Source organism: Rhinocladiella mackenziei (assembly GCF_000835555.1).
Source record: "Rhinocladiella mackenziei CBS 650.93 unplaced genomic scaffold supercont1.2, whole genome shotgun sequence".
NCBI lineage: Eukaryota > Fungi > Ascomycota > Eurotiomycetes > Chaetothyriales > Herpotrichiellaceae > Rhinocladiella > Rhinocladiella mackenziei.
This window is the reverse complement of record NW_013550603.1, coordinates 2,832,501-2,845,527: the sequence shown is the minus strand read 5'-3', so window position 1 is coordinate 2,845,527 and position 13,027 is coordinate 2,832,501. Positions and strand designations below refer to the sequence as shown.

The window sequence follows — 13,027 nt, the reverse complement described above, 5'->3', positions numbered from 1 at the left end:
TTCTCGTCCTCCCCACTGTATTGATCCTGTCATCATGACTTCTCAGTCCTCCTTGAAGCAGATCCCTTTCTCTGAGCCTCCGTGGCTCGCGGGCCTTCCTTCCCCATATTACAAGGAGACGCATAAGAGATTTCAGAAAGCATGCCGGGCATTTATCGAAGAACACCTGCTTCCCTTCGCCATGGAATGGGAGCGTGAGGAGACAGTTCCGGATCACTTGTTCCAGACCTTCGCCAAACACAACATGCTCATTCCCAATCTGCCGGCGCCCTTACCTGTCGACTGGTTGAAGAGATTGGGCATTCATGATATTCTGGGAACACCGGTGCAAGAATGGGATTACTTACACACTGGCATCTACTTGGATGAGATGGCCCGGTCAGGTCTCGGTGGGCCCGGTGGTTCCATGACTGCCGGCCATGCGTTTGGTGAGTAATCCCCAAGTCCCAACGATTGATATCAATCAGACACCCTAATGGAGTCATCTCCCACTGATCCTGGCACGTAGGGATCCCCCCCATTATCAAATTCGGAAGCAAGGCCCTGCACGAGAAATTCCTCCCAGATCTCCTCCCCGGCAAGAGGCGGGCTTGCATCGCCATCACCGAGCCCACGGCCGGCAGTGACGTAGCTAACATTGCGACGACCGCCACGAAAACCCCCGACGGAAAATTCTACGTGATCAACGGACAAAAGAAATGGATTACCAACGCCTATTGGTCCGACTACGCCGCCATGGCGGTGCGGACAGGCGGTCCCGGCGCCCCCGGGCTGAGTATGATCGTGTGCCCGCTCAAAGGACACCCGGGCGTAACAATGCGACGGCTCAAAGTCGCCGGCCAAATCAGCGCGGGCACGACCTTCATCGAGCTCGACGAAGTCAAAGTGCCTGTCGAGAACCTCATCGGCGAAGAGGGCATGGGCATGCGCTACATCATGACCAACTTCAACCACGAACGGCTCACCATCGCTGTGAGCGTGGCGCGGCAGTCGCGCGTCGCGGTATCTTCGGCCTTCGAGTACGTGATGAAGCGCGAGGCATTCGGCAAAGCACTCATCGAACAACCCGTTGTGCGGCATCGATTGGCTAAAGCCGGCGCAGAGCTCGAAACCCTCCAGGCTTGGGTCGATCAGTTCCTGTACCAGATGACACAGCTGAGCAAGGCGGAGGCAGATCTGCGGCTGGGTGGTCTCACGGCCCTGGCGAAAGCGAAGGCCGGTATGGTTTTCAACGAGTGCGCACAAACCGCCGTGCTCTTGTTTGGAGGCAACGGGTACACGCGCACCGGCCAGGGCGAGATCGCCGAACGTCTGTATAGAGAAGTTCCGGGGACCCGAATCCCAGGTGGCAGCGAGGATGTTATGCTCGATCTGGCGATAAGGCAGCTGGTGAAGAACTATCGAAATGCGACGAAGGCGTTGGATGCGAAAGGGGGGAGTAAATTGTAGAAGAATGGGTGATGACTGGAGGATACGGGGATTATGTGTACGAAAGACATGCCAGTTCTGTTTCATACAGGAGACTTGTCCGTCAAGTTGAGCTCGGACTCGATCTAAAATACTATACGGTAACTCGAGTATGGTACCATACGAATGGCCTATTTCTCTTTGGATAGAGATATATGTCGGCCCAATCCCCGTCCCAATCGTTTCTGGGAGGGAAGTGGATAAGCAACCAGCCAGAGAATCGGAAGATCGCGATCACTGGTGAGAAGTAAGAGAGAAAGAGAAGATTAACCCTGTGTACTACTGTAGTGTTCTCTATTCCTGCTCCCTATCGACGTATTCCACGCTATGAGGACCCTAGAGAGTGTATTCGTTTGTGGGCGATGTCCTTCGCTTCCTTCGTCTTTGTTGATTCCGAGGCGTAATTTCTTCGGCACAACGCCCACCGAAGGCGCCCTCGCTCCTCGTCATCTCCAGGGCCGGCGGGTTCAAGCCTCGGGAACACATCCACCGCGCGTCTCTGCGCTTTTGAAAACGTACCCCGCGCCGGTCGCCGGTGATGGTGGGGGGACTTGAGAGAATAGCGTAGAGGAGTTGCGTGGGATTCAGCGTGTCGACCCCAAACATGGCACTGGCACATCGGCAACAACACGGACCACGGACGGGGGCAAAGGAAATGACGGCTTGAAGTACGCCCTGTGAGAACAGCGAGAAAAAGGTCCATGTCGAAAAGTAGAAAGTGGAACTGAACTTCTTTCGTCCTTTCTAAGGTTGTGAACTCTTTTCTTCCTTCCCCTTTCTTCGTTTTTCTTTCCGTCCGTCTTTCCTACGTCTCCCTGTACAGGTCGGTTTTAGTTCCCCTTCAAGAAAGCCACACAAGATGGCCTCCGTAATGAACAATGCAAATACACTGCGTAAAGCGCTGACTAAAGGCACTGGCCTCTCCTTCGGTGCCTGGCAGATGCTGCCAGGAACGCATCTGTCAAGAACGATCGCCAGAGCAGGCTTCGATTGGATCTGCATTGATTGTGAACACGGCAATATTGCAGGTGAGTAGGTTGAGACGCCCCGGGTCGTAATCTGGTTGGTTTTGGTTCAATCAAGCTGACCAGAGCGAAACAATAGATAGTGATATGCACGACTCCGTCCACGCCATCGCCTCCTGCAACGTCAGCCCCATTGTACGTATCCCCGCGAACGAGGGTTGGATGGTCAAAAGGGCCCTAGACGCCGGCGCTCACGGTATTATCGTGCCATTGCTATACAGCGTCGAGGATGCGAGGAGACTGGTGCAGACGGCCAAGTTCCCGCCGTACGGCAAGAGAGGGTTCGGTAGCCCGTTCTCCATGGGCGCGTTTGATGTCAAGGGGGATTTGTCCGGGTTCGAGTATATGAAGAATGCGAATGAGAATCTTTTGACGATTGTCCAGATTGAGACGAAGGACGCTTTGGATTGTGTGCGTAAAAACAATCCGGGACAGGACATTCCTCAGCTGATGATTCGACGTCTAGGTCGAGGAAATCGCCCAGGTCGACGGCATTGACGTCCTCTTCGTCGGTCCTTGGGATTTAGGCAACAATATCGGGCATCCCGTGATGGGTGATTTTGACCCCGAATTGAAAGAGGCGATCGCCCGAATCCTGAAAGCTGCTCAAGGCGCGGGCAAGAAGTCGGGCATATATTGTCCATCTGGAGAGTTTGCCAAGAGATATGCCGATATGGGATTCCAGATGGTCAGTTCTTTTGGCGCCTCTTGGAGAGACATGTCGTGTGCTGATCGAGTCCTCTAGATTTCCGTGGTCAACGACATGACGGCAATCCCGACGTTTATGGCGGATTCGTTGTCGAAAGCAAAAGGAACTTGGGGTCAGGCCGCTGCCCAAGCGATCAAGGGGGCTGCGTACGGTGCCGCAAACATGGTGACGAAAGACTAGGTTCATGGAGCTTTGGAGATAGTGACACAAATTAACGATCCAAGAACATCACGACGATGAGGTCTGTTCCACCTCGGCCGCGGCTCTCTCCACCTCCTCGACCGTGAAGCGATGCATGAGCTTCTTCGCCGCCTCGAGCGTGGGATGGGTATTGGTCCCATCTGCAACCCTGTCCACGTGTAGGACGGGGACATCGAATTCATAGACATCCCTCCATTTCTGCTGTGCGGAATCCATAATGTCGATTTCGGAGTAATTGATTGGGCGTGGACATTTCTTCTGGAACTCGTCGATGCGTGCTTTGGCCACGTTGCAGAGTCCGCAGTTGGCGCGGGTGAACAGAGTTAATCGTACGCCGGACACGCGGAGTGCGAGGCTTGAGCGCATCTTGTAGCTTGTGTCGTGAAGATTTGACAAATCGAAATCTCAAACACGAGGGACCGTCGTTAAAGTTGGAGCTGGTCAAGGGTCACCTGTTTCGAAGAAGCGAAGGCCAAGGAATATTTTGATACCAGAATTTTTCGTTGCCGCTTTGAAGGGCGGGTTGCGCTAAACTATTTCAGCGCATGCCAAGGTTCAAGCATTATGGACCCACAATCTAGCGATACCCTTGACGGCCACTTCAGTGAGTGTTCAGCTGGGTTATCCTTTTGCAAAGGCTTTTGATACCCCGGGTTTGGTTTGGTGCTTTTGTGGGCATCTAGCTAGTTGATCATGGTGGCATCCGTTGTTGAGCTAGTTTGCTGGTTATCCACGTTTTCGGGGATTGATCATGTCTTTGCTGGCGTCATTGGTTCTCAGCGTATCCGACGCATAAAAAACCGATCTACGCAGAATGAAGCCTTGCAGGGTTTTATACGGGGAGTCTTATCGGAGGAACGGACAGAAATGTTGGAGATTGAAGGAAAAAAAAAAAAAAAAAATTCATGATTCCTCCTGCAAAATGCAATGTTCCTCTGTAGTGGTGCCCAAGTCTCTTATGTCGAAGGTCCCCGGGCTGATGCCAAGGGTAATAGGGGGTTAGTCATCCCACACTCTGAAGTTCATCCGTACACGTAGACCGCTAGATCGAGAAGACCCAAAGTTGACGCCGGCAATCATGAAAAACTGTCCCCCGAATCATGAGTCGGGTAACAAGATTCGAGACCCAACACAGCCAGGAAGTCAGTCACTGAAAGACGGCTGTTCAAGCAGGGGGATCTGTGTGGTTGATGTATGGACATGCGTACTTGGAGCTTGTCTAGAGGGATCCTCTTGCGAAAAGCGTTGTTCGGATATCCCGGATTGCATGACTTTCTCTTCAAATTTTTTTTTCTCTATTTTTTCCCTCCCACGTAAACAGAGCGGTGATTAATTGTGCTTGGTAAACAGTCTCCATGGATCCGAGGCTGACACTGGAAGAATAAGAGGCAAGAGAATGCGTATTCGAGTCCAGCGTAACTTTTGAGGTTGAGCATTGTTGTGTCTTGAATCGACATGCATACAATCAGATTGAGGATGTACGATGAAGGATGTGTGGCAGTTGTTTAGCGACGATGATCGTCAGCAGCTAGACGCCTCCGGTCGCTGCAAATTCCCCAGCTCACTGCGAGCGGTCCTCCTTGAACTTCTCCAGACCGCCGCGGCCTCGATAACCGTCAAGGATATTTTCATTCCTAGTCCGGGGCTTGCGTGCCTCTTTTCTTTGGTCTGCGCCGAGCGGCTTCGCTTCGGATTCTTGTTTCACTTCAGCTCTTGCATCTCTGAATAATGCAATACCATCTGTGCCTTCGACGGGCTCCAGAAGACCGTGCCTGCGCAAGCTTTCACGCCGCATGTCCAATTGTCCGCCATCAGCTTCTCTGTGGAGTTTGGCATTTCGTTTCGCGGCTCGGATCGAGGTAACAGAGTATGTATAAAGAAGGCCAGCCATTATGACAGCGGCAATCGGGGCTGTGACAGTCTATTTGACAAGTGAGCTTTCACAGGTGGCATCTTGGTTCGACCGAAGACAGTACTTACTCGAGGCGTCCAGGCGGATCCTCTACCTTTGGCTGGGGCGCCCATTGTTGTCCAAGATCTAGGACACCAGTCGAAAGAGGTATTCTAACAACCGAATTTGGATATCGTCAAGATTCAGTAATCATGATGCCAAAAAATAAACACAGGTTTTGGGTGTTGCGTGATTCGTTTTCGTCCATGCTCTCTCCGCAATTCGAGTCACCCCGACCCCACGCTACCCCCGTTGCCTTGTCGGCATCATTATTACAGTATTGCATCAGCATGTCTGTCGTCTTTTCCTTCTCTACAGATTGGTCTTGAGGATCCTAGATCAAAAGCAACACTGCTGTACTATACAGAGATCAGGATGGTACGAACTGTCCTGATGAAGGCCACATCAATCGCCAACCGGTGCTTCGTCTCTCTCATTCGTTCTATGGTATTTCCTGTTCCAAGAGACACCAGCATCTTTCATTGAATGGCAAACAGACATCTCGGTCTTTAAGTGTTTATTCTAACGGATTTTCTCATCTTCCTGTCACCGAGCCTGTCGTTTCTCACTTATGCTGAAATCAATGCCGCGTCCCAGTTTCTCTTGTCAATTTGCATCCATCACCAATGCAATGCACGCTGCATTTCGGGTGGCAGGTCAACAATTCCAAGATCTCCCTTCCTCTCGCAGCGCTCTTCCAAATGTGTGACTTCAACGGGTGAATGTTGAAAGAGTCCGGAGATGAAGCTGCCGATGTCCCTTGGGTCACAATGCCTCCGTGGAGGTATTGGCCCCTTCAAATGTCACACAGCCCATCCATTCAGAGGCCTTTCGGTGCCGGGTTGAGGAGATATACCTCGCCAATCCGTGGTCGAACCGCTCTCTTCAGAAAGTCCACCGGTCGGCGTAGCTAGCCGAGGAGCGAATAAGGAAGGTCATTATGTTGGAAGCCTTTCGCTAAATTCTCCTACTCGTGCCTGTTGTTACCGTATATCTGACGTGGGAGGCTTGCTGACCTCATCGCCACGCATCTTTCTTCTGCGCTGCCACGGCAGAAAGCGGATCAACTAGGAGCCATCAAGGCAGACCCGTTGCTTCTGACGGCAAATCATGGGCATCTCAAGCTGACCAGGACCCAAATACAATGGCTTGCGGCGTACAAAACAAAACAGGAACGGTGCTTCTTCCTTTCTTGCCGTCGCGTGATCTGTCCCAATTGGCTTGGGAAGAGTCCACTCGTATCTGTCCAGTGGGAGAGCAATAATTTCCCTTCCCCTCTCTGGGGGAGCAGAAGGTCGTCGGTGAGCTTTGTGGCTGAGTTTTTCGTGTGGAAATTGTTCGGCAGCCGTCTTTATCACTCAACAATCGCCGCTTCCAGACATACCCGAGTGTTCTTGCTCTCCCAACTGTGTGTCCTTCGTGCCTATATTTCCCTCCTTCGGAACATACCATTTTTCTCTCTCCTCCTTCACAGTCATATCGTGCACGGTTAAGAATCCGCCAGATTTCCATACGGCCACGTTTCTTCGCCACTGAATCCCTCCGAATTGCGACCCTTGTCAACCTAACCAGAAAGCTGGTCCGCCCTGCGAAATCAGTGCACAAGAGCTATTAAGGCCACCGTCTCTACAAAAGACTCAGAAAACACCCAGGTTTTTCTTCCCTTCTATTCGCCCTTATCTAGGCGCCTCTTGTGGCTTGGTTTGGCGATTCAAGCATTTTCTTCCTGTCCCAGCCGAGCCCCGCCTTTTCCGATCCTCCGCCGAAAGCTCCAAGGGTCAGACAGGGAGGAAAATAGCAATTCGAGAGGGATACGGAGCAAGCCTGATACCATGACGTCCTTGATATTTGGTTCGATTTATCTGGGCCACAAGGGCATTGTCCACCATCGTCGCGAGAAACAACGTCAGAAAAACTACGAGCGCTGGGAAGGACTGCGCGACGAGTATGATGAGCAAAGAAAGATAAGCCGGGAATCTCGGTCTCTGGACATCCAACGAACAGGGCCAGATTACAACAGGGATGTTGAGATCGACAGACCAATCCTGACCCTGCGTGATCAACAAGAAGCAAACGATGCACGCACTAGCTGGCGACCACAAGAAAGCTGGGACCTTCCTGCAGACAATCGAAGGGCCAGCGTTGAAGTGACCGCGGGCACCGGTCTAAGACCAGTAATGAATCATAAAACTGGATCGACTTGGGACGAAGGCATGCCACAACCGCTGAGAGTAAGTCGACGAAATTGGGACGACTACCAGCCTGCAAATCTGAGTGGAAATGTCAGTCGAAGTGGGAGTCTCCGAAATCCTAGTGGAGCGAATACCCCTCGGGATCGGAGTGCCAGCAACACGCCATCACTGAACAAAAAGCCCTCTCCTCGCCCGGATGTGGCATCACCAACGAGCACTTCTCATCCTCATCCTTCTAGAAGCGTCAGTGTCCCTACTCCACTCGTACAACATGAGTACATCGAGCCTATTGAGTATGAGACACCGGGCGGACGTATGGCTGAACTTATCGAGATGGGAGATTCACAACGACCGACACCGTTTCCCCAACAAATGCCACCATCGTATGCGGGTTTCCAGCCAAGCCATTACGGTTCCTCGACTATTGCCACGCAACAGAAGTCCGATGGCATGGAAGAATGGTGGAATCGACCTTGACTCACCTAGATCCTGACTCGACCTAGGGGGAATTGACATTTTGAGGAGAACTATCCAGGCTAGGAAGCAGAAAGCCCATCAATATTTGCCGTTATTCCTGGCTTGTTCCATCCGGCGAAATCTATCCATCTCATGCCTTAATTTTTTTTTTATCACGATTCTCAGCAACGGCGTTCCTATCATGAATTAGCAATGATTTCACGACATGACGAGTGCAAATGGAGACGATTTTTCGAAGGAGGCCGTTGTCCACTGATTTCCATCCAAGCCAGCGGAGTATTTCATCTGTTGAGGGGGGGCATCTTGATTGCTCGAGATGATGAAATCGGAGAGGCAGTAAGGACATCGGGCGGCAAGATAAAAAGGGAAACCTACGTTTCTTATCGCAAAATACTGCATATATATGAGAGCTAGCGGATGGTGGATAAGCGCACCTGGAGTGGTAGTGAGCACGATGAACGTGATATAAAATCATACAGGAGCAACTGAACTCTGAAACCATATCCATCACATAATTCATTGACCTTCGCTGTATTTTTCTTCTCGTTTGCTTGGCCTGTGCCTACAGAGGGTCCTAGGTAGGAGACTCTGGCGCGGTCCTGTGATTGTATGACATGGTCGATATGCATAAAAGGCTCTGACATTATGCTGACTGATGCCGATATTGGATACTGATACCGATAACGCTTGACATCGACATTGACATTGATACGGCTATTGATCTTGTTGATATTGACGCCGCCGCTGACCATACCCTTGACCGGGACGGACCCTTAACCTGACTATTATCCCGAGAATAACGCCAAAGAGGTAAGAATAAACATGGACACAGACAGACAGCGACGCAAGACCGGGACTGAAACTGAGGGACCAGCAGCGGCATCAGTGCTTTGCCTGGACGTTGAAGACGTAAAGCGGAGCCCGAGTCGGATGGATGACTTGAGTCTGAGTCTCAAGGAAGACTTTGAAGACACACTAGGGCCGCCCCAGTCCCAAATTCAAGTCCCCAGTTCAGGCTCTCTCAATGTAAAGGCAAAGACCAACTACCCCCTTATCCCATATCTCTTCTTGATTCCTTGTTTCCTCGTTCCGAACTCCTCCAACACAGGAGGATACAAAAGGGTAACGTAAACCCGTCAAAAACGACACTTTTGGGGAGTCTTTGTGATTGGCATATTCTTCTTTCTACGCTGCATTGCCTGGTTTTTCTTCGGTGTCGATGTGCTATTGATTTCCCGAATGTCAGCTTTCAGAAGGCTACCATAAGGCAAAGTAGGGGGAATCACATACCCAAACGACATAATTTGGCAAGCCCACAACTTGATATCCGGCCCTCTTGGCCATTTTGGCAAATCCCTCGGTCTCGGCTTGGTTTTCAAAAGCGTAGCAGGGGAAATTGATGCCTGTCGATGAAATACCGGTCAGCAATGTTTCTGTTGTCAACGTCGGGGACCGGGACCGAGCGGAATACACTCACCAGACCTGTGCACGTCAGCCTTGACGAGAATGTTGACACCACCAATGGCGTCTAATTCTATTTCTTCGTCTTTGTTATTTCTCCAGTCGCCCATCCGAGCCAGATATGTGCGGCCGGTATCATATTCTTTGTATCCCTCTGCCAGGACGACGTCCTTGTCCAAGCTAGCTGCCAGTCTTCTACCCTTGTCAGATTCGATCCAAGAATTATAGTCGAAGCGGCCTTCAATGTCGCGACCGTTTTCGTAACGGTGGAACCAGATATCTGCAATGCCTTAGATTTGTCGTGTAGCGACAGAGGACGGGGAACTTACTCGGCACCAAGATGTCTCTATCATGGGCGACAAAATCTTCAATGATCTTCTTAGGACTGTCGACGATATCTACGTCGCGCCAGTACACCCACGAGTGTTCGGGTTTCAATGCCGCGTAGAGAAGATAATTTCTTGCTCTTCCCATGGCTTTTCTCCTGGGGCCCTGTGCAGCGAATCCATGCCTGGATTCGACGTCCATGTTGAGTGAGTTACCGAAATCCTTTTCAACTATCGTTACGCTGTGGAAGGGAATCTTGTCCGTCCTCTGCTGTATTCTGTTCAGCTCGGATGAGAGGACTGCGAGGGTATCGTCGATCGAGTCACCCACAAGAAAGGCGAGATCAATCAGCTCGTGGGGGTAGGTAAGCTCGGAAAGAAGATCGAAGTATTTGATCAGGTAAGGGGCAGCATCTCGTAGAGGGGTGAGGATGAGAACCCGCTCTTGGTTGCTGACTGCTCTTGAGGTCGAGACAATGGGATTGAGGTCAATTCGTTGAATTGTGCTCGCGTTGACCTCGTAGGGTTCATGATGGTTGAACAGGACTGGAGTTTGTAGATGCTGATTCCACGCCACCATTTCGTTATTGGTCATCTGAGTCGGCGGCTTTGAAGGTCCAAAGCAGTAAAAACTACCATATCAATTAGCCATCATTTTTGTGCCGGTCCTAGAGGCTGAGTCGTGTAAATACTTTGACATCTCTCGTGTTGATACTGTAATCCCCCTCCATAATAAGACAATCAGGCCAGTGAGTGCGACAGCCACCAACAATCGTGTGCGGGTCAAAAACATTAACACAGCTTTCCATGGAGGTAATCTTGCTTTGGCGGACTTCCAGGTCAGGCCGCCTTTAGGAAGAAGCATGGCGATGAGCAAATGTACAGGAGGAAAATTTCAGACGAGGAGAAGATTGAGGGTGCGAGAAAGGAATAGCCTCACTAGGAGGACGTCGTCAAGGTCGTGGCCAGGTTGAGCTGCTGTTGAGGAACGAATGGAATGGCCTGCGTGAGGCCAAAAGGGAGGAGAGGAGCGCAGTGGGGGGAGGTGAAATTAGGTCGATTAGACGCGATTCGATGAGGACGGTGGGAGTAACTGAGCCGAGGATGATGCTTGAAGGTGGCAATGGGATTGATGGCCAGGGAAATGCAGTTGAACTGCCCAGAGTGATGTTGGAGGTGGTTCGAGGATAAGGACTCTTTTCCCATACGAACTTCTGCTGAGGGCCTAAAGGGGAATAGCCCGTTCCCGGCCCAAGATATTAGACGTCGACGTCGCAAGACGCCTGCGTGGCCTTATTTCACTTTGAACTACCTCTGCTTAGCATATCCTGTATCTCTTCTTTTATCACCATGAACATCCCCATGCCTTCGCTCCTCCTTCATCATCACGACGGTCATATCCTACGGCAGGACATCAGTAACCAAACGTCTCAATCCTCCATGGCACGAAAAATAAGGTCCGAGAACCGGAAAAGAGATAATCCCGAGATCGTGGCATAGCATGCCTCTATTGTTTGCCGATCCGTGAAGTGTGGCGGTACGATTTTCACCCAAAGGAAGAGTATTCCCTTGCCGATAGGCTGAATTGAGCCATCAATGCTCTGTGTCGAGAATGACATTAGAGATGAAAGCTTTTGTCTCGTCCGGGCTAGCTGTCGGCGAGGGCGAAATGCTCTGCATCGTCATTGAGCGGCATTCGTCTTGAGGAAGTCCTCGTCGCCGCTTCCAGAGGCTACATGATGACGAGCTTCGACTATAGCCGCTTTCACTGTCCGTGCTGGCATTTTCTGCTGGGCCTCGCTGGGCCTCGCCGTCTGAGTCAATCTGGAATCTCCTCTTGCCCACACAGGTTGGGAGACGCAGTGAGGTTGAATGCATGAAGTCAAAACGATCTTGTTCCTCCTGAGCTCCGAGATTGGGGTTCATCTGCCGACGGATGAATTGGAGTAACACTCGAATGATCTTTTCGGCCCTTTTGCGTCTATCGTGTTCAGATTGAACCACTCTGGCTGCAAGCTCTTGAGCATAGATGGCTGCCCACAGTTGCTCATCTTTCCCCGGGCCCTTAGCGCTTTGACTTCTGGTTGAAGCCTTTTGTTCCCTTGCGTGTTCGTCACCGCATTCAGCTACAACGTCACCACAGCGAAGGTGACTTTGCTTTTGCAACTTTCGATGCTGGTCACGCCGCTTTTTTTCCACTTCTTTGTGATTTTCCGAGGATTCCTTGTTCCTCTTCCGTCTAGCCAGGGCCACTGGATCAGCTTCAATGATCAAGCTTGGGATCTCAGAGGCAGCTCTCTCATCGGTTAATCTCTTCGGAATAGTTACCCTTTCTCCATATGGTATGCGTTCTTCATTTCGGGAGAAGAAAGTCTGGACGAGGCTATCCCTGTCTAACCCCCGAATTTTGTCCTCTAGCTTGTGACTGACTTCATTGCCTGGTGAGTGTGGACGATACCAGCCTTGTTTATAGGCGGGCTTAACAGAGGTATCCAGCAACTCAGATATGCAATGATGGAGACTGAGGAAGTCGGGCTCTGCCGGTTTGAGCAAGTCTTCCAACGATCCTTCGAAATCATGTTCAACGTCAGCGGAAGTTGAACAAGCCGGAGTAGCTGCAGTGAACGTGAACGCTGGCGATGGAAGCTGATTTGGAGGTGATGGACAGGCCTTTTTGGGACTCCCTTCCAGAATTGGAGCCTCGACTTCCTTCACCAGCTCTGGAATCTGTGGGAGGACTCGATGGATGTTGGGAAGTATCGGGAGATCATTCGACCTGGATGCCCCGTGCCTTTGATCGAGACCAGTTGAAGGAAAAGACGACACTGGGGGTTGGCCGTTCAAAAGTTCAGCGACACTAGGCAATTTAATTTCTCGAGAGTGCCAGCCCTTAGGTGCGATCGTCGGCACGGTGCCCATTACGACCTGTCCACCAGGTCAGTCAATCTTGTGACTATGAGCCTGGATAGCAAATACTGAACGACGTCTATGTTTGTCCGCCGGAGGCAGCAATAGGAGATACAGATCACGCGAGCCTTGGCCAATGGCCTCCCAATCGGGCTAATACCTTGGAAAGGCCGGGAAATTCTCAGGCCACGGTCCTATACAGTCTGCTTTGCTGAACTGCGAACAAACTGGAAACAGGGGAGCGCGAAAAGAGATGGAATGAGCGAACGAGGCAAATGGCACTGGACGGCCAGGTCGACAGATATATACTC

The 13,027-nt window shown here is 51.2% G+C and overlaps 7 protein-coding genes across 7 annotated transcripts; 3 read left to right on the top strand and 4 right to left on the bottom strand.

The window, feature by feature from the left end:
- Positions 1-34: 34 nt before the first annotated feature.
- Z518_02809 (uncharacterized protein) lies at positions 35-1,449 on the top strand (the record flags this gene model as incomplete). Its single annotated transcript, XM_013419835.1, has 2 exons — positions 35-428; positions 509-1,449. 2 exons carry the CDS (start codon positions 35-37, stop codon positions 1,447-1,449), a joined length of 1,335 nt encoding a protein of 444 aa, XP_013275289.1.
- Positions 1,450-2,326: 877 nt separating this feature from the next.
- On the top strand, positions 2,327-3,381 carry Z518_02808 (uncharacterized protein; the record flags this gene model as incomplete). The annotated part of the gene is made up of 4 exons (XM_013419834.1): positions 2,327-2,495; positions 2,572-2,903; positions 2,959-3,180; positions 3,238-3,381. 4 exons carry the CDS (start codon positions 2,327-2,329, stop codon positions 3,379-3,381), a joined length of 867 nt encoding a protein of 288 aa, XP_013275288.1.
- Positions 3,382-3,429: 48 nt separating this feature from the next.
- Z518_02807 (uncharacterized protein) lies at positions 3,430-3,768 on the bottom strand (the record flags this gene model as incomplete). The annotated part of the gene is made up of 1 exon (XM_013419833.1): positions 3,430-3,768. One exon carries the CDS (start codon positions 3,766-3,768, stop codon positions 3,430-3,432), a length of 339 nt encoding a protein of 112 aa, XP_013275287.1.
- Positions 3,769-4,963: 1,195 nt separating this feature from the next.
- Positions 4,964-5,427, bottom strand: Z518_02806 (uncharacterized protein; the record flags this gene model as incomplete). Its single annotated transcript, XM_013419832.1, has 2 exons — positions 4,964-5,323; positions 5,383-5,427. 2 exons carry the CDS (start codon positions 5,425-5,427, stop codon positions 4,964-4,966), a joined length of 405 nt encoding a protein of 134 aa, XP_013275286.1.
- A 1,758-nt stretch (positions 5,428-7,185) lies between these two features.
- On the top strand, positions 7,186-8,022 carry Z518_02805 (uncharacterized protein; the record flags this gene model as incomplete). The annotated part of the gene is made up of 1 exon (XM_013419831.1): positions 7,186-8,022. One exon carries the CDS (start codon positions 7,186-7,188, stop codon positions 8,020-8,022), a length of 837 nt encoding a protein of 278 aa, XP_013275285.1.
- A 1,185-nt stretch (positions 8,023-9,207) lies between these two features.
- On the bottom strand, positions 9,208-10,674 carry Z518_02804 (uncharacterized protein; the record flags this gene model as incomplete). The annotated part of the gene is made up of 5 exons (XM_013419830.1): positions 9,208-9,246; positions 9,313-9,425; positions 9,500-9,763; positions 9,813-10,441; positions 10,580-10,674. The coding sequence occupies 5 exons, from the start codon at positions 10,672-10,674 to the stop codon at positions 9,208-9,210; spliced, it is 1,140 nt and encodes a 379-aa protein (XP_013275284.1).
- Positions 10,675-11,402: 728 nt separating this feature from the next.
- On the bottom strand, positions 11,403-12,728 carry Z518_02803 (uncharacterized protein; the record flags this gene model as incomplete). The annotated part of the gene is made up of 1 exon (XM_013419829.1): positions 11,403-12,728. The coding sequence occupies one exon, from the start codon at positions 12,726-12,728 to the stop codon at positions 11,403-11,405; it is 1,326 nt and encodes a 441-aa protein (XP_013275283.1).
- Between the last annotated feature and the right edge of the window lie 299 nt (positions 12,729-13,027).